Genomic DNA, 25688 nt, shown 5'->3' on the forward strand with positions numbered 1-25688 from the left:
TGGTAAATAAAAAAGCACACTGGATAAGACAATGAACAGATTTTATTTGCTAACCACCTTGCTTTTATATTTCCCAAAACATAATGATGTTGTATGTCGAAGAACGAATGGAAATTACAACATTTATGTCGGTACTTGAACACATCCACATTGTGTCCGTGATAGAAACGTTTCCGGTTCAAGTGGGTGGTTACAACTGAGTAATAAATAGACTACAGTGATAGTCCCCTGGGTTTTACAGTTGGATTAGTGCAGATGTGCTTCTGAAGACGATCTGTTTTCACAGTGATCCTTTTTTAATGTTTACAGGCAATGTAATAAATACTATTGTAATAATAAGTGACCTATACCGGTGTTGTGATGGACGCAGCAACTCCAATATTTTTCCTTGGAATACGTTGTTTAATCTCTCTGTAGGATTTTGTGTTCGACAAATATGACAAAAACGTTTTATTCTCCAAAATGTTCTTTTATACACAAAATTTTATGATGCATACAGTGGCGGCCTCGGTATTATATGGGCCCCTGGGTGAGAGTATTGGATTTAAAGTCTCTTTAACATTTTGCAGATTTAAATAAATTGACAGTTGGGTACACAATAACCTAAACGGTTTTCTGTTTTCTCAGTTTTCCCCCTCCTCCCCCCCCAAAAAAATAAAATAATATTCTTGTTTTTCTTAATTTGTATCATTTTATCTTTTTTTTTGATGAAATATGGAAATAAATCCAAAGAAAGTGCACAAATCTCTCATTTAATTTAATGTATTGATGAATTCTGAAAGAGTTTGTCTTACACACTATTTCCATTGGTTGTAGTTGTGAATCCAGTTTGAATTAGGAGACTCCATGAAATAAATGTATCTATTTGCTAAAAAGTGAAAACCATTTTATACAGATTTATTGCACACAGCGTGATAATCACGCGGTAGCTGCATTCAATTACGATGGTATGGCACATCCTACTGGTAATCCAAGTACATTGCACTTTTTGATATGTGGTGAGTTTTGTGTTTGAGTGATGCTTTTTATGACTGAATGTTTTACAGTTCAGTCAGTAAAACGTTGTGTGTGTGTGTGTGTGTGTGTGTGTGTGTGTGTGTGTTAATTGACTTACCATTTTAACATATTTTATCGATGTTGCCATGTTTGACAATGTGTGATTGGATCCAGGAAATAACCTAAAAATCAAACGTACGTCTTACTCCAGCTCGGTGAGTTTTCCAGTGTGGTTTTGTTTCATTCAGTTGTGTTTCAGATCTCCAGCAGTACAAAATTAATCAAAGTTATAATCTGTGTTTATTCTGTCAGTAAGTCTTCCATAATTATAATCTATGCTCCCTACACGTTGCTAATGGCAAAATTCCACACTTGTCCACACTTAGGTGTTTAGATTAATATGGTTTTATGCTGGAAAATGTGACAAAACATCTGATAGTGGTAGAAATATTGAAGGACAAAATAAATGAGTAGTCACACAAGGTTGAATATGAAGATGGTAAAAGCTCTCTTATGCACTTGTTGAGGTATGAGTTAGTATAAAAGCCTCAAAGTTTAATAACCTTGGGTAAAATAAAAATACATCAGTTTTATAGTAAAGAAAAAAAATTATAACAGAGGATGATAGCATTTATAAAATAAAGCTATCATCTTTCTTTTTAATGCTTTGTTCCTGAAGGTTCTGTTTTGGGAACTACTCTGGAACATGTGAAGAATCACATGGGATTAATAAAGCATTCTTTAACTGAATTAATTTATGATATACCACTTCCTCCACATTAAATAAAACTCCTTAAATTTTCAAATCTTTATCAATATGTTTAAATCTCCTCTTAAAACCTCACTCTCTCAACTTTTCCAAATGTAAACTTAAAAACTGGAGAACACGTACAATAAATTGCATCCGCACTGGCACGGTATCGAGATGAAATAACTATTTGGGCAAAATCGGTGTAAAAGTCTAAGATCTTTTAATATGGTGAAACTAAACCCATCAAACAGTGTTTGCAGAGAATAAAAACACATAACAAAATAAATAAAACACAAAATCCGGCAGGCAAAATTGGTTTAAACAGTATTGTTAATATGAACCTCCTTTCCTCACTCACCAAACAAATGAGAAGATTTTATTAACAAAATATACATCTAACATAAAACTGTTGAGGCAAAAAAAAAAAAAAAACCTGCCCAAAAATAAATAAGCAATGATATTTGTCTTGAGTCTGGTTTTCAGCTAAAATATGAAATATCCTGCAACTATAATTCAAGATTTTTTTAGAGTGGAATAAAAGTAAATTTATTTTCTTGAAATACATTCTCAAGTTTTTTTCTTCTCACAACATCAGCTGGCGATACAAAACAATGCCTGCCGAGCTAATCACGCGGAATACACAATGCGACACAAATAAAATGAGATAGTGGCATGAATAAAGGCAGTGACTTCTGCTATTTTCGCTCAACTTCACCCATTTGTGACCAGTAAACACCGGCGTGCGCTTACAAACCTTCCCTCCTAATGCTCGCTCTTGTTTGTCCTCTGATGGTGTTGGATAATTACGACCCTTGAAATCCTGACATCATTGTGTGAACACAGAAAATTAACGACGAGGAGTGCTTTGTGTCAGCGCGTTTTGTTATTCCAGACTCCATTCAAAAACACGCCACTGAAACAGACAAAAGTCCACAGGATCCCAAGATGCCCATCTCCTCTGCGACGCAGTCACTCCACTTTGTGTCCGTAGATGTCTTTCAGGGCTCTGAGCTCCTCTATGAGAGTCTTGTTTTGCTGCTCCAGCACGGCCACACGGTTTTCAAGGCACGAGACGTACTCCTTCTTCTTTCGCCGGCACTCTCGCGCAGCTTCCCTGGAAGTGACAGCGGCAACGATTAGAGGCCTGGACATCTTTGGCTCCTCTCCCCGGATTAAACGGAGGGCATATTGGAGCCATAAATAATGAAAGCTTCTTTGTAATGTTTAGGTCATGACTGCCACAATGACGCTAAAGTAGAACTGCACTTTGGTTGGATGGATGATTGAAACGATGCAAAGAAGATAGCATTTTGCGGCTGGAGAACCACAACAGTCATTCTTTCCTTCAAACATATGTCACAGAAAAGCTAACAGATTAATTACCTAACAAGAGAGAATGACTGGTCCCCCTCTACCTGTTTTTCATTAGGCGGAGCTCCCTCTTCTGCAAGGAGTCCTCTAAAGGCTTCTGAGGGCCGTAACTCCCAAACCCGGAGTCTGTCTTCAACAGCTTAGAGATGGGGTTGCGCAGCTGGGAGTTGGTAAAGTCGCCAGCAGCAACAGAGCCTGGGAAGAGGCAGAATAAATACAGTAGTCAAACTACAAGATTGATCTACAGGGGGTACAGGATATTGGTTGCTCTGTAACTAACAAGTTAAAAATAATGGGACATAAGATAGTGTGTTATAGACTAAAAGACAAGTGAAATGATAGCAAATCTGTAAAAAATAAAAAATAAAAAAATCCCCAAAAACAGCTTTTGTGTTTGTGCAGCAAATAAAATTATACCAACCATTTATCAATGTCTGAAAAGAATGAGTGTTTCCAATAACAGATGTTTGCTGTGTATGGGTTTCAACTACGCCGCTTTTCATGTCAACGCCGTCGATCGCCACCAGCTGCGCTTCCATTGCAAATGTGTGCAAATCTCTGTCTGTATTCTGTTAATGTCGAACAAACTGAATTTCGCAATTGTGGTGTTTCCATTAAATAAGAAATTAAATCAAAATTTCTTTGAATAAGCTTGTACATGCCACAAGTCATTAAAAATTAAGGCAGTGACAGATGTAGACAGTTACATGAGATATATTCATAATTCAGCCATGGCATGGAGGAGAATTCAGCCTGGGAGCAGCTACATATTTTTTGTCAGGGATTCTGCACGTTCGAATGAAGCACAACTTCTTATGAACTGTGTGCTGGTGGAGCCAGCTGCACATTTCCCTTAAAAAATAAATACAATTAATCATCCTTCCACTTCCCGTTGTCTTCATGCCTTTCATCAGTAGTGACATCCGGGTGTTGATCATGTGACTCCTGTGATACAAAAACAGTGTTTCCACTGCAGTTTTGCGAAATACATCCATTTCAATATGGCCGAAAAACCACAACATCCTAGCGCAAAAACTTTTGATCAAAAATGTTTGTTTTTTTGTTGTTGTTTTTTTTTTAAATTGGCGTGTTTCCATTTCCATAAGGTTGTGCAAATGGAAATCACCGAAATAAATTAAAATTTGCAACAGCCAATTTCTTATGAAATTAAATTCCTTCTACCCAACTGCACAGTAAAGACACCCACATCTCCTCTGACCGCTGATGTATGAAAAGGGAAAATATGTTTCCATTTTTAAAACGAAGAAATTATTAATAAAATAAATAAGATTGTGAAACCTGAAATGTCAAGCTTCATGCCAATTTGTGTAATTTAAATCAACAATATTTAAAGGTAACAGATAATGTAAGTCACAGTGAAGTTTAAACTGGCCTTATATGAACAAAATTAAGGCAGAACACTTACAAAATTCAACCAATTAGAATCCACCACAAAGCCCCACCCCTCACAAGATTCAGGGAAATAGCAACAAATCGCACCATAGAACAACCCCGTTTCCTGTAAAAGGTTCCTGAAAACAAATGGAAACTTTAGTCTTTTTTGTGATCATTTTCCACACTTTACATGGGATAATTATATATATTTTTTTAATTTTCAAACTGTTTTGGTTCAAAAAGTCTGATTCCAATTTTTCCTTTCATCCAGAACAACCAGCTTCAAACCAGCTTCAGTCACTTAGTTAATCCATTTAGTTTGGATTAACTAAGTGACTGAACCTTTTCCAAGCAAATCAAATGCATAAGTGCATTTTCAACAAATCAAAGATAACAAAGGCAATAACATAGAAAATGTATCAAGTGAAAAGACATTGCTTATCTATCGTTCTGTCAACAGAACTCTCCCCTCATGTCGTAACACTCTGTTGACTAATTTAGTCATATGTGGCGCTTGCAAAAAATGAGCCGCATCTAATCACAGTGAGTCCTGCGACTGACGTCAGGGTACATCTTATTTGCTGTTTCACATTTACACGTTGCTGCTGGGGGGTCTGTTCCAGGAAAAGCAGTGACGTCAGCCACTGCTGCTATGCAAGTGAGCGAGTAAGTGAGTGAGTGGGTGAGTGGATAGCACACAGCACTGAAGCATTTCACAGATGATGACTGAGAGAAACGCAGAGCGAAGAACACAGAGAAAACACAGAGCTTTTCCAAAGTGTTTATCAAAGTAAGCTTGTTGGATTTTAGCATGTTATACATCCCAATGAAATATTTTATATTACTTTTTTCAAGCGAGTAATCTAAATGTTATTTGATGAAGTAAACAAGACTACTTTTCCCAAGGAAAATCACATTTAAAAAAAAAAAGAAGAAAGAAAACAAATCCATTTTTCCATTCCAAAGCTATCCACCTCATTCCAAATCCAACTAGTTTGAGTTAAACATATGGCTACTCAAAAATTCATAAAATAATATTTCATCTTAGTTACAATGTAAAACATATACCTGCTTCTGTCTCATCTCCAGTTACAGCCATGCTGTATCCAATCCCACGTTCCCAAGAAGAGACTGTCTTCTTCAAAGTCTTCTCCAGCACTGAAATGTCACCACAAGCAACAGTGAGACTATGTATGCAGTTTACAATTAGAGGCATTGACATCACTATGACATCACTGGCTTCTTGATGTCAACAGTATGGTTTGTTCTCCTCTCCTCCCCAGCTGCCCGAAGCAGCGCTATGAGTCAGGGACTCTGCTGTTTGTGTTTCCTCAGCTTGAGCTTATGAATTGATCCTGGTCTTTGAATGCAGGCTGTGATTATTAAGAATCACTTTTTAGCTTAGCGCTTCCAATCATAAGTGAGGCAAAAAAACTAATTATTTTTCATCTATAAATGAAAACAGCACTCTGCCCATCAGGTTTTTTTTTTTTTTGTGTGTGTGCTCATAAATAAATCAAACTACTAATAATAGGTTTTAGAGTAAATAGTGGCGCTTATAATACCAGAAACTTTTCTTTATGGTTAATACCAAAGGAAAATGCTCCCTCTACAGGTAGTGCAGAGGTACAGACAGAGCAATGTGTGATAGAGGAAATTGCTCATTTACCTCGAAGTCAGGGTATCTGGAAGTTTCAGCAACTCCAAAATAGACAAAAAAGAAAAAAAGAAAGAAAGACAGGAGGATTGTTGAGAAAATAAATTTAAAATAAGCTAATTTTAAAACTTAACATGTCTTGATTCAAATGGCCTAATTGTGGTTTGAAATTAGTAATGTATTCTGGCCTATTGACCTTTATGTTACAGCAGATGGTTTACTAGGATCGTTTGAACTGCCTTTTGTCTGTGTGGGAAAACAATACAGTAGAAGTTCTAGCTTTTCACACTCATCTGTGAAAAGCAGTAAACACGGCAGGGGTTTCTGGCTTCAGATAGAGGGTCAGAGATAGCTTCTGGTTGGATGAGCAAAGATACGCCTTATTTGAATAAATTAACAATAAGAATACGCCTTTTACTATAAAACTTTCTACACAGAAGTAACACATTAGATTTGCTCTTGCAATTCTCCAAAGACGTCTTTGCTTTTCTTCTTCTTTCCATTTATGTCAGGTAAATGAATGTATGTCTCCGTTGTTCTGCAGTTTCTGGTGTAAGTTTGTGCGTTGTCTTACTTCTAAGTTTATGCATTGTCTTATATTGGATTAAACTCTGTAATTCTGTGACGTCAACACGCATTGTTGTTTTCCTTGTGGCCACACGTGGCTCGCCGAGAGGACCTGGGATCCAGAGGAAGAGAGAGCCAAACTTTTTTCAAAGTTAACCAATTTAGAATATTCTTCCTTAACAGGATCCACCATGGTTGGGGAAAATTGCTGTATAACAATTAAGTATATATCAAAAACTGTGAACACGGCTTTGTCCGTGATAGAGGTAAAACAAATTAGCTAGCTAGCTAGCCACGGTGTGTTAAAAGCTAGGCTGCCGGTAACTTTTGCAGGCGACTCAGATTTTGCCTGAGTAAAAAGTCCAGTGAGGAAAAAAATAACTAGATTAAATATTCTGGCACGACAAAATTTAAGATCTGCAATTAACATCAACTGTCCAATCTACGGACATTTTTCAAATTAATTTAAGACATTTTAAGGCCGCAGTTTTAGACAGACAAATTTAAGACTTTTTCTTCAGCAAAAATCTCAAGGTTGTTTTGTTTTTTGGACATTACAGTTTTTCCAGAAGTTTTAAACTACAATGATCTTTTGGATCTCGGATACCTTAATGAATTTGATTTTCCAAATTGTTAGGAATACTTAAATCAAAGTAGCTAAACTATTAAATTAACTACAGTTTTGTTCTGCTTCTTGGATTCAGAGCAGAACGAAAGAGCATAGCAAGAAGAAGGAAATTCAAACCATCTCTACTATCGATAACAATGGGCATATTCCCGACTCCAACATCTCTGTGCCCAACTTTCCAACTATATGGCCAGAAAAAGAGAGGATTTATAGAGGAGCGGCAAAAGCAAATGAGGTAGATAAGCAGAGCTTGGAAACAACTGATGGTGTAACCAAGACTTGGATATTGAGCTGTTAGCTTTCACAACAGTGATGAGACTGTGATACAGTAACAGTCTTCAGTCAGAGGCTTCTTTCTATTTGTTGTAAGACTGACTGCTACCTAAGATCCCTCCTGCCTACCGCATCACCATCCCCAATGACTCCCTGAAAATGCTTGGATGATTTGAGTTACTAAGAATTGGTCTTCATTGGGTATTTCAGCAGATTAATAATTCCCCCCAAAAATCTTCTAATAAGCAGATAACCTCTTCACCAGATCAGACCCAGGAATAATCTAGGGAGCCAATCTAGAGATCGCTCTCTCCTCACCCAAAACTTAATAAATGTTATCGGACAATGCTGCTGCCCTTTTGGTAAATGGTAGTTGACTAGCATCGGTATTGACGCCAGTGAATCTCCAAATTAATTTCTCAACTTTGGATACTTTTTCACATTTTATTAATGTTTACCGGAGAAGGTGCCAAAAATCCCATATGAATGTGACGGTTTCCATTAGGTTCCAGCTCATGTCTTTTTATGTAACCTGAGAAATGTTGTGTGGTGACATTTAGGAAGGTGATGTGGGAAAATCCTATTTTCACATCTACAGAGGCAACTGTGAGCATCTATTCATCAATAACTGAAAGGAAAAAGTCACTATCGCCTTGCAGAGAGAGGAGGAATGGAAAAGGGGAAGGAAGAATGGAGGGGAAGAAGGAATGAATGAATGAAAGAAGGAGTTACCTTGTGCCATAACAAAACTGTTTGGTCCATGCAGTGAATCCATGTCCTCTGCTGCTGGCTGCTCTTTGGTTCTGCTTACAGGAACAGATGCCAGGGTTAGCGTACTGTCTTGCTTTACCTGGGCAGGAACGCCTTGACAATAACAAAACAAAACAAATAAATGCTTTAAAGACAGGACAGTTGTATTTCTCAGCTGAGATTATTGCAACCGGTTTCATCTCGTGGTGATTTAGTTTGAAATTTATAAAATATTACACAGTTGTTACAAGACACGGCTTCGACACAACGTCCCTTGCGTGGATCTTAGATATTTTGGATCATTCTATGGAGTAGTCTAGATGAAGACGAGGTGTTACCTGATAGTGAATACATCCAACGCTGCTGCATACAGTTGTACATCTCCTCATAAAGCGGAAATGCAGTGGCAGGTGGAGGCTGCGGCATCTGGACGCAGCCCATGGAAGAGGACGGCAGGTTTGGCATTGTGTTAAGAACGTAACCGACAGGAGGTGCCTGAAAAAGTCCAGCTGGAACAAGCAGAATGGGTAAAGGCTCAGACATATAACATCATAATATAATAACTGTTCGTGATCATGTTTTCGGACATACTTACTGTGCTGGTTTTCCATAGTTCGCTGGAAAACCTGATCGTTTCCCTCTGACTTAATTTGGTACATTGTGACTGAGTAAGCCTGCAAGGGAAACCCAGTGGAACAGAATGTTAAACAGTTTGTCTTTGGTTCTGCATCTTTATGCAGGATATCTTTTTAAATCTCTACAACACACAGCTATTAATGTCTACATTGCTGGAGTCAAAAGGGCGTACCTCACAATGGAAAGATGTCCAAATTGTGCCCAATTAAACATATTCCCTCCCTAGAGGGAAAATGTTTAATTGGTGTTATATGGTATTGTTGGCGTTATATGGTATCAGGTGTGAATGGGGAGCAGGTGAGTTGAGTTATTTTGGTTTTACAGTTACATAAGCTGTAAACTGATTTGATGCATTGCATCAAAGTGTCATATCTTCAGTGCTGTATTATGAAAGTAAATATTTACAAAAGTCTGAATGGTGTGCTCACTTTTGTGTTTGATGTCTATCAATCTAATAACCCATGACTAATGAAATGCTTGCTCACATAGCTATTTGTTTAATCAATGGCAAATGTTTGCCACGTGCTTTTGGATTGTTACCAAGTAATTTCTTGGTGATGAATTTACAATTTAACACTTCTGCTATTTAAAATTAAGGCAATTTATCGGAAAGAGGAACCTGTCTTATATTAAACTGCACGTTTAAGAGAAGTATGGCTATTACAACAAAAGGCTCATTTGGGGATAAAAATGTCTTAAGTGTCACCCTCTGGTGGCTTTGGTAAGATGGGGTGTCCAAAGTCGGTCCTCGAGGGCCGGCACCCTGCATGGTTTAGTTCTCTTCCTTGTGGGAGTAAAAATTTCCTCAGCAAGTCAGTGTTCTCCTTAGGCCTTCTAACGAGCTATCATTTGATGCAGGTGTGTAAAACCAGGGAGAGAACTAAAACATGCAGGGTGCCGGCCTCGGTACTTCAGGAAAATTCACAAGTATGGTCAGGATAGCACAAAGCTAACTGATGTTTCAACTAGCATTACTGCCTGAGGCGCTACGTTTTGCAAACACCAGCAAGCTAAAGTTTAAAGTTACACTGTAAAGTTAATAGTAAAGAGCTAATGTACTAACGTTGCCTAACATTGCTTACTTTTAATAACAACAGTAAATGGCATGACTCACGATAAAGACTGCTTAATTTCGCCGGAGCGTGGCCTCAGTTGAAGTTATTTTTTTTTTAATCAGTCTGTTTTCGCAAAATTTAATTGGTGCTTTATTCTGTTGCCAAGTAACTGTTTGACCGTTTTCTTGTTTTGGTTTTGTTCGTTCCATATTCAAAGCCCATGAGCAAGAAACATACAGTTAACGACATGTTGTCTATTTGTACTGAAAAACAACAATAATAACAATGACTATAATAATAATAATAATAATAATAATAATAATAATAATAATAATAATAATAATAATAATAGGAAGAAGAAGGAGAAGAAGAAGAATAAGATACATGAACATAATTGATATAATTGATAATAGAATATTAAAAGCAAAAGTAATTTTTATTTTATAAATTACTCATTATTATTATTATTATTATTATTATTATTATTATTATTATTATTAGTAGTAGTAGTAGTAGTAGTAGTAGTAGTAGTACTAGTATTATATTTTTTATTTTTTCTTCTTTTTCTATTATACTGAAAATAAAAGTTTTATGAAACGCGTCCAAAGAGGTTCCCGTAGTTTTGGGCGATACCATTTCAAACGAGGGTGTTTTTGTTATTTGGGACTGACTCGGTCAGTCTATTTCTCATTAGTATAAGCAACTGAAAAACTGTTCCTAAGTCTAAGTCTAATTTGTAAGCAAACTCGCACGTTGAAAATCATAAAATAGCATTTTAAGTACATTTACTTGTTTCTTTACAGCGTATTCCCAACTAGTCGAAATGGTTTGAACCTGGAGGTACTAGGGAAGACTTGTAAAGCGAAATCAAGTCCGTGACAGCGGAGAAAGCTGACTTTTATAAAAGTAACTACTGTACAGAGGTTGGTACCACTTTCACGACTTTTCTTGACCTGAGCGTGCTGTTCTGTGTGACTGTAGCGACATGTTTTGCTGAGCTGTCAGAGTGACTGTGCTGAAACTGCTAAGATGACAATTTGCTAGTGATAGCCAAGCTACCGTTAGCTAGCTACTAGCCGGCTAGTAGCTAGCTGCTCCCTAGAAATTGAATGGCACGGAGCAGGAAGAAGAAGTAGCATGTTAGCGAGAAGCTAGTTAGCCTTTTAGCTCGCCAGCCTATTTTGGGATTGTCATTCCGCTAGCCAGCAACCTTTACTTAGCTACGTTTATAGTAATGGTGAGAAGGGTGTTTATCAAGCGACAGTAACGCGTATTTATCCGAGACGAGTAATTGTGTCCAATTAGTAGCTAGAACCAAAAGCTGTCATGACGCTGCAGTGTTATTTTTGTCTTTAAATGAACTGTTACAGCAACACGGGGCCTCCGTTTTGGTACACGATGTAATGAGTTTTCTGGGACACACCTGAGTGTTCATTGTGTTCTTGGGGGGCGTTGTTGCTGTGGTAATGTTGGGTACTTCACGGTGATGAATGTTTAGATGCATTCGGTAACCCGGACCTTCGATAGTGACGATTTGAACAGAGGTTGCAAGGCAAACTTAGATCTTCTTACACTGATTTAGTTTCAGTATTAGTTTTGTTTTGTGTAGTTTTCAATAACGTAGTATTTTTTTAGCCCTATTCTCAGTCTTAAACGTGCATTTGGTTTCCTATTACCATGTATTTAATGTCAATTATACTGTCATAATCGACTTTCTTTTCCTTGACACTATGTTCTAACACAACATTCTAACTTGCCAGTCTTAGGCATTGTCATAGGACTTATAATGGTCCGATCAATTGCAAGGTCAAGGGTTAGATAATCTTTTTTTATTCCCACCACCCCAAATGCATTTTCATCTAGTTTTATTTTGCTATAATTTTTTTTTTTTTTTAGGGTGAAATAGAAGCTGTACCATGTCTTTGAAGCCGCGGGTGGTGGATTTTGACGAGACATGGAACAAGCTACTAACTACAATCAAGGCTGTTGTGATGCTCGACTACGTGGAAAGAGCCACGTGGAATGATAGATTCTCGTATCCTTTATATCGCAGTGTTTCATAATGCAACTTGAAGGTTAATAAAGAGGCTGAATATGAATTTAATTGGCTGAATTTTATTCACATATAGTTTGAAAAGCTTCAGCAATTGTTCTAAATCAGACAAATTTAATCATGTGACGCATTTGCGTTGGACGGTTTTGCATAAATACGGCAGTCAAGGTCATCTCACGCTGACCATTGCCTGCTTGGTAACAAAACTATATAACATAATTGTCGTAAATAATCACAGTCAGGATTGTTACTTGTGCAATTAACGACGTGTTCATCCTGAACTCCCAACTCCAGTGATATTTATGCCTTGTGCGTTGCATACCCAGAGCCTTTGGGTGAACGATTATACACAGAAACCAAGGTTTTCCTCGAGAACCATGTCAGGCAGTTGTACAAGGTAAGAACTCGTCGAACCCTCCGCTGCTGACCTGTTCATCTCCTGTTGAACACCTTCTGTACTCATTTGTGTGTGTGTGTTTTTCTTTTTTAGAAAGTCCTGGAATCAGAGGAAAAGGTTTTAGTTATGTACCACAGGTACTGGGAAGAGTACAGCAAAGGAGCTGACTACATGGACTGCTTGTACAGGTGAGATGCTGCTGTTTACGGAACTTTTAACGGTCCAGTTTATTTTTAAAGGAAAATGTGTGACGTTGCATTGTCTTTAGAGATTTGCTAATCAGAAAATTGTTGCTAGAAAACATTTTAGCTTCTATTTGGCCAAATTTAAAGATTAGGTTTGTTTTCCCAGTTAAAAAAAGAAAAAGAAAAAAAAAGCGCTGGATGTTTGTGGGATTTAAAAATGAAAGCGAAACAAACTTGACCTGTAAAAAGAAAGATATGAATTATCTATCTGACAACAGTTTACTTTTCATTGAAAGTCATCTCGGAAAAACAAACCATCCTTCTGTATCAGCTAACATTTGCCACAGAGCCATTTTATTTTTTTTATAATTTTTTGAGCTGCACTCAGGGACCACGCAAAATGATTCCCAAGTCCAAAAGTGGCTCCTGAGGCCGCACTTTGGTCACCCCTACTCTAGAGGATGAAGCTCTTCACTCCAACTCTCTGAGATTTCCTAAAAGTTTGCCAATATTTCCAAATCCAGCTATTTTAACCACTTTACTGATATTGAAAGTGAGACTTTGAGCTATTTCCTATAAGTAACAAGTTCCACATTGAAGGTGACTGTTGTTACTGCAACCTCCAAACGTGATGTGTTCATTTACTGGAAAAAGACCCAGTGTTTTGAGTTCTCCACTCCTGTTAGTGTCACCTTTTCATCATAAACAGAGTCAGCTTATCACTTTGTTGTCCTTAATCATTTATCAACTTAATTTAGTCTTTTCACATGTTTATGGAGGGTTTTTTTTTTACCAGCACAGATTATCGTCTCAGCTGCCTAAATGCAGAGGGTGTCTCTTCTCTCTTTTCACAAGCAACAGTAATTCTCCCATTATGGTTTTTATTTATTAGTTATTTTTTTTATTGCTTTGAAAACGACCTGCGCCAGACTCCAGCAGACACATTAAGCGTCTCGATTCGAGTCGGTGTTTCTTTTTAAAGAACTTTTAGGTCTATTTTTATTTGTTTCTTCACAAGAGTGACTGTGTATCTAAATGCCTGTTATTTATAGTGTTACCTCATAACACTATAAGTGGCTCTCTGTGTGGGGATCAGTCTGTATTTTAGAAAAAAAATAATTTTTGTGTGCTATTTTTTTTTTTTGACATCATACTAAATGGCTTTGATATTTAGCATAACAGAGGCAGATAGCACATCTGTGAAAACATGCAACCTAAAGTGGCCATGTTCAGCCAATGGGGATCAGCTTGGTGGCTGGGTAAATTTGAAAATCAGATTAAATATGGTTACCGTGTGCAGTTTAGAATTAATAACCACACATTTCAAGTAAGAGACGTCCATTTCATATGGGAATGTTTTTCAAGACTAATATTTGTGTTTGTGCAGCCATGAATGCTGTGCCATGGAGTTACAGCCATACATTTGCCTAAAAAAAATAAGATTTTTTTTAAATCATAATCTTTATCGGTATTACAAATGTACAACAAAATATCACAATAAAAGTCCGGTTAACAACAGTCACTCCACTTTTGCCAATTTAACTTTGTCGTATTTTAACGACTTTTCAGACAAAAATAAAAAATCGGAATCGGCAACATCGATGATCGGTTAGAAAACTGCAACCCTTAGAAACTTAATGCTTGTCCATGTCAAACAGCAGAATTTAACCTTAACCTTTCACACCTTGTTATACCTTGAAACCAGTAACACAAACACCCTGCTGGTCTCTGAGTTTACCGGAATCCGTTGGAAAGCAGCTACCAAAACAAGACTATTATTTCTGGTTTTCACTGGCGGAAGAAAAACAAAACTAAAACATGCAGTCACTGATTAAATTAGTTGACTAATTTTATCATTTTACGCCTGTCCCGATTCTGTCCAGGTATCTGAACACACAGTTTATCAAGAAGAACAAGCTAACAGAAGCAGACCTGCAGTACGGCTATGGGGGAGTGGACATGAATGAGCCGCTGATGGAGATCGGAGAGGTACTCACCCATTCTTCCACATGTAGCTTATTGTTTTTTGGTCTCTTTTGTGTCTCCCACTTGATTGAGATCACATGAAATTATTTGTTATTTCTGTTGTGAGACAATAATACAGTGACAAAATGCTGTCTTGTTATTGCAGCTGGCTCTAGATATGTGGAAGAAGCTGATGATTGAACCCCTGCAGGCCGTCCTCATCCGGATGTTGTTGAATGAAATAAAAAAGTGAGCTATCAAAAAATATATATATATTTTTAACTTTGGTTCTCAAACGTACTGATGTGATTATAGTAGATTCTGTATAGAACTTTTAGTTTACATTAAAAGCAATGAGTTTTGAGTGCCTTTCAGCGACTGTTTGTTATACAATCCATAAAAAACATGTCTGCTCTTGTTTGCAACACTTTCGCATGAGTTGTATAAACAAATCTTTCTTCGCCCCTGTCTGGAAACGCACGTCATGATCAGGTCTTCAACTTGTGCTGTCTTGCAGTGATCGCTGCGGTGAAAACCCCAACCAGAAGGTAATCCACGGGGTCATCAACTCTTTTGTTCATGTTGAACAGTACAAGAAGAAGTTTCCGCTAAAGGTGAGCCGACAAGCAAACACCCGTTCTCCCAGTCTGCACTGTATTCAAGCTTTTTTTTTTTTTTTTGTAGTTGTTTTTTTTTTCTTTTTATGTATATGGTGCCATTAAAAGACACAAGGGTCAAAATCCAGAGCTAAAAATGCGAGGTCTGCTAAATTGCTTGCACAGCGACGGAAATGAGCACTGAACACTCCAAAATGTTATTGCTAGGTTTGTGCTGCGAACATGGAATTCACAACAGATATTGGTAACAATCCAAGAAATGCATATGTAAATCAGAACTGGAACTATTCCATAAAATACATCCAGATTTAAGCTTCCAGTTTCATTCCTGTACTTGAGATAATTATTTTTGCTAAAACATTCGTCCTTGTTTTATCTCCAGTTTCCTTATCTCATCATCCTTTTGTTAATTATTTGAAGTTTCCTGGTATCATATCTGGAAAGATGGAATCAAGTCATGCTGCCCCCTCCCTGCCCCCCCTCAAAAATTTACTCTTGTGTTGTCTTAATTTATTCATCGAACATGGTGTTTAGTTGTGGTCCCACCTTGACCAGAAGAGATTTTTATTTTATTTTCTCAGTATTTCATTTACCATATTTTCTAGACAATAAGTCGCACCGGAATATAAGTTGCATAAGTCAAAAAATGTGTCATGAACTCATTTATTTTTTTTGTTCATGAAAAAAATGAGTTAAAAAAAGGGTAAAAACACATGAGTTGCTCTTGAGTTTAAGTCACTGGACCAAATTATGAAAAAAATCTATATACAGGTCATTATGTGGATCACTTGTTTCCATGGAACCTGAAATATTCCCCATGTACTGCACTTTATCATACATATTCTCAATTGTTGGACAGATTTACTTTATTGCTGTTTATGTGTAAATTACTGACATCAGAAGTAAATTTCATGTCAGTCATTCAAAGTCTATTTACTGAGGAAAGACATTCACATATATTGTTGACTATACTTGTTTCCCCCACTGTACGATTCTGTTAATGTCAACAAAAGAATATCTTTCTCAGTTGTATTTTTGTATTTATTTATTTATTTTTTATTTCTGTGTTGCAGTTTTATCAAGAAATCTTTGAAGGGCCTTTTCTGATAAAAACAGGAGAGTATTACAAACAGGAAGCCTCCAATCTTCTCCAGGAATCCAACTGCTCACAGTATATGGAGAAGGTAAGTCGCCAGAGAGAGAGAACGCGAGGCGACTTTCAGCGGTCGAGTTTGAGTTCACATAGTTTCTTAATGTTCAACCAGGCTGTTTATAATCTTGAGTATTAGCTCAAACATTAAGCCACTAAAAGTGATATCATGGATCTGATATTGTGTTGACCTCTGGCTTTGATTCTGTTCCCTTGATCCTCAGTCCTATTTCTTACCAAGGTGATCCTTTTGTAGTGGATGACGGTAGGACCGCAACTAACGAGTATTGTAGTAATCAATCACTCTGATGATTAATCGGCTAGGAAAAGCTCGCACATTCTACAAATTTTCATTTAATCAGCCTTTTTATAGAATATTAAAAATACAGTAAAAGAATGAGCAGCACAGGAAATAAACATTTTATTGACTAAAATGCAACAACATAGCATTCCTTTCCTGAATTTTAACCGCGTGAAGCTTAAATGATGTCACTTGGGGAGTTTTAGGTAAAACATATACATACAAAGGTGTATTTATCTTAAATGCAAAATGTATATATATCTTGTACAGTTTTGGCTTAATTACTGCTCTGGATATGTTGCTCCTTCAGCAATTGGGCCTTTTCTTTTTTTAGTCTGTATACTCCAGTCAACGTTTAATTAATTACTAAATTAGTTGACAATTACTTCAACAGTCGATTAATCACAATTAATACGATTAATCATTTCAATCTTCCTGTCCAATCAGTCAGTGTGGAGTGAAACCAACATTCCTGTCCGGACAAGCTCAATGTTGTTGACTCATCTAAAACAACTTCCTGCTATGAGACGAAAAACTCTTCTTTCCCTATAAAGTGATGGGAAAACTTTTTGCATGTCTCTGCGTCGCTCTCATCTCGCAGGTCCTGGGCCGATTGAAAGACGAAGAAGTCCGATGTCGGAAGTACCTGCACCCCAGCTCCTACGCCAAAGTCATTCATGAATGCCAGCAGAGGATGGTGGCCGATCACCTGCAGTTCCTACACGGGGAGTGCCAGAACATCATCCGGCAAGAGAAGAGAGACGGTCAGTACGCTTTTTGCTTTTTTTTTTTTTTTTTTTCTTTACTGTCCCGACGCCGTTCGCACGCCGCAACCTCAGCTAACAGCGACCTGCGAAATGGTTTGTTCTGTTCAGACATGGCCAACACGTACACCCTGTTGCGGGCCGTGTCAAACGGGTTGCCTCACATGATCCAGGAGCTGCAGGTCCACATCCACAACGAGGGCATCAGAGGCACCAGTAATCTCTCTCAGGAAAATGTTAGTACCTCGCCACACGTTATGGGTTTTGGGGTTTTTTTCACCGGATTTTCAAAGTGCCTTGCCAAAATTTGTTGTGTGTTTTTGATTTTTAGCCTTTTAATGGGAACTATTTCTGCTCCATCTCCCTTTAGATGCCGACCCTTTTTGTGGAGTCCGTGCTTGAGGTTCACAGTAAATTTGTTCAGCTCATTAACACAGTCCTCAACGGAGATCAACACTTCATGAGCGCGCTTGATAAGGTACAACCACAAATAGCTGTTGCCTCATTGCAGAGTGATCTTTCAGCAGGTTGTTTTTTTTCTTTTGCCTTGATTATAATTCCCTTTCTGCCAATTTAATCTATCTCGCCGTCTCTTTCCCTCTTGTAGGCTTTGACGTCTGTGGTGAACTTTAGGGAGCCGAAGTCCATCTGCAAAGCCCCAGAACTTGTGAGTACACACATACACATACACGGGAATTCTCATGTCGAGTTGTACACGCAGAGCCTTGACCGAGTCACCCCCTTCCTGCTGCTATCTCTGTCCAGCTGGCAAAATACTGCGACAATCTGCTGAAGAAATCTGCAAAGGGGATGACGGAAAACGAGGTGGAGGACAAGCTGACCAGTTTCATCACAGTGTTCAAGTACATAGACGACAAAGACATCTTTCAAAAGGTACAGGAAGCTTTTTCTGCTACAGTATACCCAACTGTGACTCAGTTTGAAGCTTTAAATAGATCCAAAAAGTTAACTCATCACATCTGGGCTTGTTTTTTTTTGTTTGTTTGTTTTTTCAGTTTTATGCCAGAATGTTAGCAAAGCGGTTAATACACGGTTTATCATTGTCAATGGATTCAGAAGAAGCTATGATCAACAAACTAAAGGTAAATAAACATATTTCTTGAGTGTTTAAACAAGCTTTTTCATAATTTTTTTCTTCAGCAGTAGACTCTTGTGTAATGTCATTAGAGGTCATTGTAATTATGAGGATTACCTTATTATAATGACCTATGACCTCATTCCTGTCCATTTTGCAGCAAGCTTGTGGCTACGAGTTCACCAGCAAACTTCACAGAATGTACACAGACATGAGCGTGAGCGCCGACCTCAACAACAAGTTCAACAATTTTATCAAGACGCAGGAGACGGTGGTGGACCTGGGGATCAGTTTCCAGATCTACGTATTACAGGTCTGCCATGAGGAAGCCAGAAACAGGCGGTTGAAAAGATGCCAGAAATATTAGTTTGTCTGACACTTTTGGCATATCGTCCACTTTTTTTTGCAGGCCGGCGCTTGGCCTCTCACACACGTCCCCTCGTCAACATTCGCCATCCCTCAAGAACTAGAGAAGAGCGTTCAGATGGTGAGTGGAGCTGCTGAGATTTGTACTGGTAGAGGAAGAAGCGCCTTCTGATCATCTCTGTCCGTTTTCACCCTGTTTTGCAGTTTGAATTGTTCTATAATCAGCACTTCAGTGGGAGGAAGTTGACTTGGCTGCACTATCTCTGCACAGGTAACAGAAAACGATGGCAGATTTAGTAAAACAATTCAGCATGTTCTGGTTAAACTTAAAGGAAAAAACATAATGTTATTCAAACCTTTTAAAAGCTCTTGTTGCGGAGTGTCCGCACATCTTTAAATTAAGGCCTTAAATTCATTTTTAAAAAGTAAGCTAGACTTTGACATGTCAATCACAGGTTTTAAACTTTGCCTTGTCTGGATTATTTAATCTCATATATTCAATTCAATGTATTTTTTTTTGGGGGGGGAGAGGCTTTGTTGTTAGGCAAAAGTTTTAATCGCACTCAAGACAATTGAAGCTACTTCTAACTTTGCTAACATACGTTTTGCATGCTAGCTAGCTTTTTTGCATTTATGATGGGCAATTGCAAATTTCTCACCAGTCGGCTAGATGAAGTTTGCACATTTCTGTGGCGATACAGGTCTTGCATATCATTCATAACAGTCTCTAAAAATCTTAAATTTACATTGATTAAACCTACAGAAACTTTGTAGCTATAGCCGAACACTTCTCAACAATCTTGTGCAAACGTCACTGGAATGTATTTAAAAGTAATGAGACGAGAGTTTCTGAACTTTGGTGTTATGCTTGTTACCCCTTCTTGCAGGCGAAGTCAAAATGAACTACTTGTCCAAACCCTACGTTGCCATGGTAACCACATACCAGATGGCTGTGCTTCTGGCCTTCAACAACAGCCAGACGGTAACGTACAAGGAGCTGCAGGACGGCACCCAGATGAACGAGAAGGAGCTGCAGAAGACCATCAAGTCCCTGATGGACGTCAAGATGCTAAACCACGACTTGCAGAAGGTCTGACGCGAAACGATGTTTGGCTAAAGTTGCCTTTTACCCTGAGATGGGCGGTGAGGTACACTCAGGTTTTGGTTTCAGACAGTGAAAGTTGTGTACGTTTTTCCCTGTGCGCAGGAGGAGATTGAAACAGAGTCGACGTTTTCACTAAATATGAGTTTCACCAGTAAACGAACAAAGTTCAAGATTACGACGTCGATGCAGAAAGACACGCCGCAGGTAAGCCTACTGCCGGATGCCAGCCTGGTGAGAAACGGTCCAAGTGATAACCAACTGAACCGCTGCGTGTCTGTAACGTTCAGGAGATGGAGCAGACGAGAAGCGCCGTTGACGAGGACCGCAAAATGTATTTACAAGCTGCTATAGTGAGGATCATGAAAGCGCGGAAGGTCCTCCGACACAACGCCCTCATCCAGGAGGTGAGTGGGTGGATAGGGTCAAGACCTTTTCAATTTGAACTGGTAGGATTTATGAACATTAGCAGGGCTAAAGGTTAAACGTATGTGCCACAAAACAAAGCGATCAGGAGCAATCTGGAATTGTTCGCTCATTGTTGCAGTAGCTCTATTACACTAGTTCTGAATTGTTCTTTTCATTTGATCTTTGTAGCTCTTTTGATTGAGGCATTGCATGTTTGGTTTTGGATGCTGTGTCGCTGGAAGGATTTTTTTTCTCTTCTTTTTTTTCAAATACTTATGATGTGCGACTCCAGTCAGTCAGAGGCCTCTTCAGATTCATTGCGAGATTGACTGCTACTGGAGATCCTTCCCGCCTGCAGCATCATCATCCGCAATGATTGTTTTGACGATATTTGAGTGATATGATACATTTAATTATTATTTGGAATAACTTAAGTATTTTTGAGTTGAATTAAATTTAGTTCTAATATATTAAAAGCATACTTGCCTAAGTATAATTGATGAGTTGTCTCAACCAGATTCCTTAAAACAATAAAAGTGAAATGTGAATAAACATACATTTAAACATGGCATCCATCTGTATGTAATTTAATTTCATTATAAGTTAGGGCTTCAACAAATAATTATTTCAGTAATAAATTATTCTGGCGATTAACCGAATAAAATAAATTGGCAAATTCTACACATTTTTCATTTAACCTCTTAAACCTTTTTTGTACAATGTTAAAGATACTTGTAAAAGATGAATATAAATAAATAAGTCCTTTTTAAACTAAGAAAAACATTTTCTTGCCTAAAATGCAATAGCTTAGCATTTCTTTAGCAAATTTAAACCAGGTGAAGTTAAAAGTGGTTCAGATTGAACAGTTTTGGGTAAAACATATTTATAGTCAAATGTTTTTATCATAAATGCAAAATGTATTCTACACTTTTGACTTAATCACTGCTTTGGGTATTTTGTTCTTTCAGCAATTGACTTCTGTTTTCTTTTGTTTTTTTGGAGTTTGTATACACCTAGTCAACGATTAGTCGATTACTAGATTAGCAATCAATTTGCAGTGATTAATCTGATACATCATCTCATTCTTAGTATAAATCCAGCTGTTCTCTGAAGGTCTTGGAGGTTTGTTAGAGAATATTAGGGAACAAAGAGCAACCCGAAGTCCAAGGAACACATAGAGAACAGTGACAGTCTAAAAATCACCCAATGCCTAAGGTATTTTTATTTATTTATTTTTCATTTAATTCAATTTTTGTTTTTTTAAACGTGTTCAGGTAATCAATCAGTCCAAAGCCAGGTTCAACCCCAGTATCAGCATGATCAAGAAGTGCATCGAGGTGCTCATCGACAAACAGTACATCGAGCGGAGTCAGACGTCGGCCGACGAGTACAGCTACGTCGCGTAGGCCCCGGGAGTCGACGACGAAGGGAGCATCTCCAAACAGAGACTCACCTATGAGACAGGTTTCAAATTATGAACAAAAACCACAGCAACAGACTCATTCATCTAATTTAGAATTTTGAACTGCAGGCTGTCTGCGACGATCAAAAGCAGGACTTTGTGCCTCCATCTCCAAAAAAAAAAAAAAAAGAAAAAAAAAAAAAAGATGACATCATGTCAGCGCCAGACAGCCGGCTCACACCACCACTCTGATAGGCCCCTTTCCTGCCCTCGCCCATTCGAACCTTTCCCACTTTCTGGTTTTTAAACTGTTTACAGCATCACCAGTGCCACGCACCTGTGCGTCCAACGTCAAAAAGAACATGCCTCTCTAGCTGTTGGAAAAGAAAGATCAGACGAGCCTATTTGTTGAAAGAGTACAGAGGGGGACAAAAAGACATATTGATGGCGACATATTAAACATGCTTTCTTTTCTCACGTTTGCAGTTGTGTGTTTTTTTTTTTCTTTCTTTGTTAAATGTACTGAACTTAGGAAAAAAATATTGTAATAAAACTGGTATACTGACTATTGTTATCTTTCACATGTAAAGAGAAATGAGTGACAAACATGACAGCTGCTTGTCAAATAAATAAATAAAAACACTGAAAGCTTTTATGTAAATACCTGTGATATGTCCATTAGAGAATTCTCACAGAATGTGGTTGACGAGTCTATGCTGCTGTGCTAAAATTAAATTCTTGCGTAGTTTTTGTGAGAATGTAGTTGAGTTTTTCATCTTTTTCCTATTGGCTGGTGTGTATCTGATTTACTTTACCTTAATAACGAGCCTCTTTCCGTTTTTATTCGGAGTAATAAAAGGCTCTATTTAGTATACTGCCACCTACTGGACAGCCGCTGTAGGTTTAATATCCTGCCAGTTCATCCTTACTCCCTTATAATTAAAAAAAAAAAAAAACATAAACTCGAAGTACGACTGTAATTAAAGTTTTTAAATAATGATTTTATGTTGTAAAGTATTTAGTGAGAGCTTTTTACCTTATAATATTTGGAAAAAATGTCGCCATGCTGGTTTAACAGCACTATTTGTATCAATGTTAAAATAATTTTAACAAAATTATTTAAATTTTAAAATTATAGAAAAAACTGTTTTCATTCATGTTTGTCATTCATATTTTAAGTCAGAAATTATATAAACTTAAGTGGATTTTAAATACTCTGACAAGTACATTAATATAAGCAATTTTTTACGCACTTGACGTCCGCGTTTCATTGTGATTAGCGTGCATTTATTTGTCGTCTCGCGCAGAGTGCGCGTGAGCGTGTGAAAGAAAAGCTTTAAGAGGCAGCTGTCCTTGGTGCTGACGTAAGCTTAAAGAAAAATAAAATATCAAGTCCCCTGTTCAGGACTGATTTTCTTCGGAAATTGTTCGTCTTTGAAGGGGATATCATGGCTAAATTTAACGGTATATATCTTATTTATATTTAAAAAATGGACATCAAAATGACCTCTACTCTGGTTGTATGATCCACTTTCTGGCGGATAGGCGGTAGTGTCCTCGTGGCGCAACGGTAGCGCGTCTGACTCCAGATCAGAAGGTTGCGTGTTCAAATCACGTCGGGGTCAAAGCTTTTCTCCTCTCGAAACAGACCACATTGAAATCCATACATATGCGCTTAATATTGATGGAAGATGCCTTATAAAATATTCATAGTCAGATGCTACACCAAATGACTCACTTGGATACTTGTTTTTCCATCCACATGCTCCTCTGGTTAATAATTAGCAGCAACCAGGCCCTATAGAGGACATACTAATCACCTGGAAGAAGGTGGAATGAGACCCAAATTTGTGGTTGTATCATAGCGAAACGTGAAATACTCCTTCGACACGCTGTAAATATCTGTTTATTTCAGAACAAGTATGTGGAACGGCATCTAGTTGCATTTGTTAACCTATAATACCTGAGGGCCGAAACAGTTAACATCAACTCTCAGCATTCACAGTGTGTAACATGCGCCCCAAAAACCACAAACAAGGCAGTTAAGGATTTTTTTTTTCCAAAACTGTACTGAATCCTTAAAAGAAGACCAGGCAGAAGGAAACTTGGCTCTAAATGTATACATTTGCTTCTCCGCTTGATAATTACATTTTGTAAATAAGAGCAAACCTCATCTATTAACATTGAAATATTGTCAAAGCTGCAAACAGTTTCAGGTGTAGAAGATAAACAAGATAAGACATGTCACAATTAAAAGCAACGACTGAAATTACTTTTTTGTTTTTTCGGTTTGACGTGCTCCCGCCTCATTAAACGTTGAATGTTTTGGTGTCTTACTCACGATTGTAAATTAACATTGCCTTGAGCTAATGATTTTTTTTTTTTTTTTCATACAGTTGAGCTCCTGTAGCAGCAGCTCGTAGTGGAGCTTTGCAACCTGCTGTGCGAGCCTCAGCGTGTGTCAGGCCCTTCATTAAAGCAATGTCAGACATTGCCGAGTGTGTGGGAATTTTTTTTTTTTTAGAACTTCGATCCTTCAGGTTTTAAATCGTATAATCAAGCGAGGCACCTAGCCAACGTAACATTCCCTCTGAATGTTCTTGTACAGATTCAGCTGCTTTGTTCTGATGAGCAACTGTATCAAGATGGGCGGGGGGAAAAAAAACACTTAAGCAGTTGTCTTTTGGTTCGTATTTAATTAATTTCAGACTTATTCAACGAAAGCGTTAATCTCAATTAATGCAGTATGGAGTGGATACATTGTTTTTAGAGCAATGAGGACTGTATAAAAGTACACGTCAGTTTGTAGTTTCATGTTTGCAATTAAAATCTTGAAACATGTATTTAATTTTTCGATCTATCACATAAAATTCATAAAGAAAATACAATGAATTTTGTTGTTGTAACTTGAGAAAATATGAACGGGTCCATGTGGTATGCACGCCTTCACGAGGTACTGCGGTTTCTCCTAAACTCAGAGACGTATTGCCAAAGAGAGTTGCTGTCAAGTCACGTTTATTTGTGTAGCACCTTTCAGCAATGAGGCAGTTTTATGATCTTCTACATCGTAAAAATATCATAGGTTCACTAATTATGAAACAAACAATGAAACATTACATTTTGTCAGACGCCATCATTAAAATTATCAAGCAAATACACATGAGGTGTTCCACTTAACACTTATCAACGGCAGACCTCAACATATGGGGTTTTAGCCTCGATTTGAATAAACTCAGTCTTTTGGCTGTTTTGCAGTTTTCTGGAAGTTTGCTCCAAATTTGTGGTGCTTCACAAGATTCCAGCTTGCTCCTCCGTAAATACCATAAAGTATGCCTTGAATCCGCCAACAACATGTAAGTTCTTACAGCATCTGAAGTCCCGGAGCAACCAAACTTTTGTTGCTCTTTGGTATTTTCTTGTCAGATCACATTTATTTTCGTGTGTGCATGTTTAAGTTTGCTCATAGAAAATTACCTTCCATCAAAAGAACCACAAGGACTTCTTAGCAGCTTCTTAAATACTTTGGTAGAAAGCTGTACTTGAATCCGCAGGGTAACTTCAAGGAACTATTGCTTTTGTCCAAGTGACTCAGTGTCAAAGCGGCCTTTGTCAGTAGTGACACCTCATAGAGTGATGTAAGCATGCCATGACATTAGGACGTACTATGAACGCCCATTCTTCAGACCGTGTTCCAGCACACAGGGTAAACATCTCCATGACAGTCAGAACATACACAGAGACAGGCATTCGGTGTTTACGTCGTCTCCTTTGTAATGCCAGTCTGCTTTCCATGCGGGGCATGT

At 37.9% G+C, this 25688-nt stretch overlaps 2 protein-coding genes and 1 non-coding gene across 5 annotated transcripts; 2 read left to right on the plus strand and 1 right to left on the minus strand.

Moving 5' to 3' along the window:
- Nucleotides 1-1946: 1946 nt before the first annotated feature.
- Nucleotides 1947-10247, minus strand: LOC106964704 (cyclic AMP-responsive element-binding protein 1-like). 2 transcript variants are annotated; one of them, XM_015060373.1, is made up of 7 exons: nucleotides 10139-10247; nucleotides 8984-9062; nucleotides 8727-8897; nucleotides 8371-8502; nucleotides 5582-5671; nucleotides 3163-3313; nucleotides 1947-2861 (listed from the first exon to the last, which is right to left on the minus strand). In XM_015060373.1, exons 2-7 carry the CDS (start codon nucleotides 9045-9047, stop codon nucleotides 2717-2719), a joined length of 753 nt encoding a protein of 250 aa, XP_014915859.1. In that variant the 5' UTR covers nucleotides 9048-9062; nucleotides 10139-10247; the 3' UTR covers nucleotides 1947-2716. The 2 variants fall into 2 exon arrangements, with proteins under 2 accessions (XP_014915859.1, XP_014915860.1); XM_015060374.1 differs by lacking the exon at nucleotides 10139-10247 and adding an exon at nucleotides 9197-9266.
- Nucleotides 10248-10732: 485 nt separating this feature from the next.
- Nucleotides 10733-22638, plus strand: cul2 (cullin 2). Of its 2 annotated transcripts, XM_015060371.1 has the most exons (22): nucleotides 10733-10815; nucleotides 10883-11002; nucleotides 11976-12114; nucleotides 12427-12529; nucleotides 12623-12717; nucleotides 14598-14703; nucleotides 14846-14928; nucleotides 15197-15293; nucleotides 16370-16480; nucleotides 17349-17511; nucleotides 17623-17747; nucleotides 17882-17989; nucleotides 18119-18178; nucleotides 18277-18405; nucleotides 18528-18614; nucleotides 18768-18920; nucleotides 19017-19094; nucleotides 19178-19244; nucleotides 19861-20063; nucleotides 20181-20282; nucleotides 20366-20482; nucleotides 21758-22638. In XM_015060371.1, the coding sequence occupies exons 3-22, from the start codon at nucleotides 11996-11998 to the stop codon at nucleotides 21887-21889; spliced, it is 2238 nt and encodes a 745-aa protein (XP_014915857.1). In that variant the 5' UTR covers nucleotides 10733-10815; nucleotides 10883-11002; nucleotides 11976-11995; the 3' UTR covers nucleotides 21890-22638. The 2 variants fall into 2 exon arrangements, with proteins under 2 accessions (XP_014915857.1, XP_014915856.1); XM_015060370.1 differs by having other exon boundaries at nucleotides 10747-11002.
- Nucleotides 22639-23438: 800 nt separating this feature from the next.
- Nucleotides 23439-23510, plus strand: trnaw-cca (transfer RNA tryptophan (anticodon CCA)). Its single transcript has one exon. It is a non-coding gene; the product is annotated as a tRNA-Trp (tRNA).
- Nucleotides 23511-25688: the final 2178 nt, after the last annotated feature.

This window comes from Poecilia latipinna, unplaced genomic scaffold (assembly GCF_001443285.1).
Source record: "Poecilia latipinna isolate Pla-1442-1.1 unplaced genomic scaffold, P_latipinna-1.0 Scaffold1704, whole genome shotgun sequence".
NCBI classification, from domain to species: domain Eukaryota; kingdom Metazoa; phylum Chordata; class Actinopteri; order Cyprinodontiformes; family Poeciliidae; genus Poecilia; species Poecilia latipinna.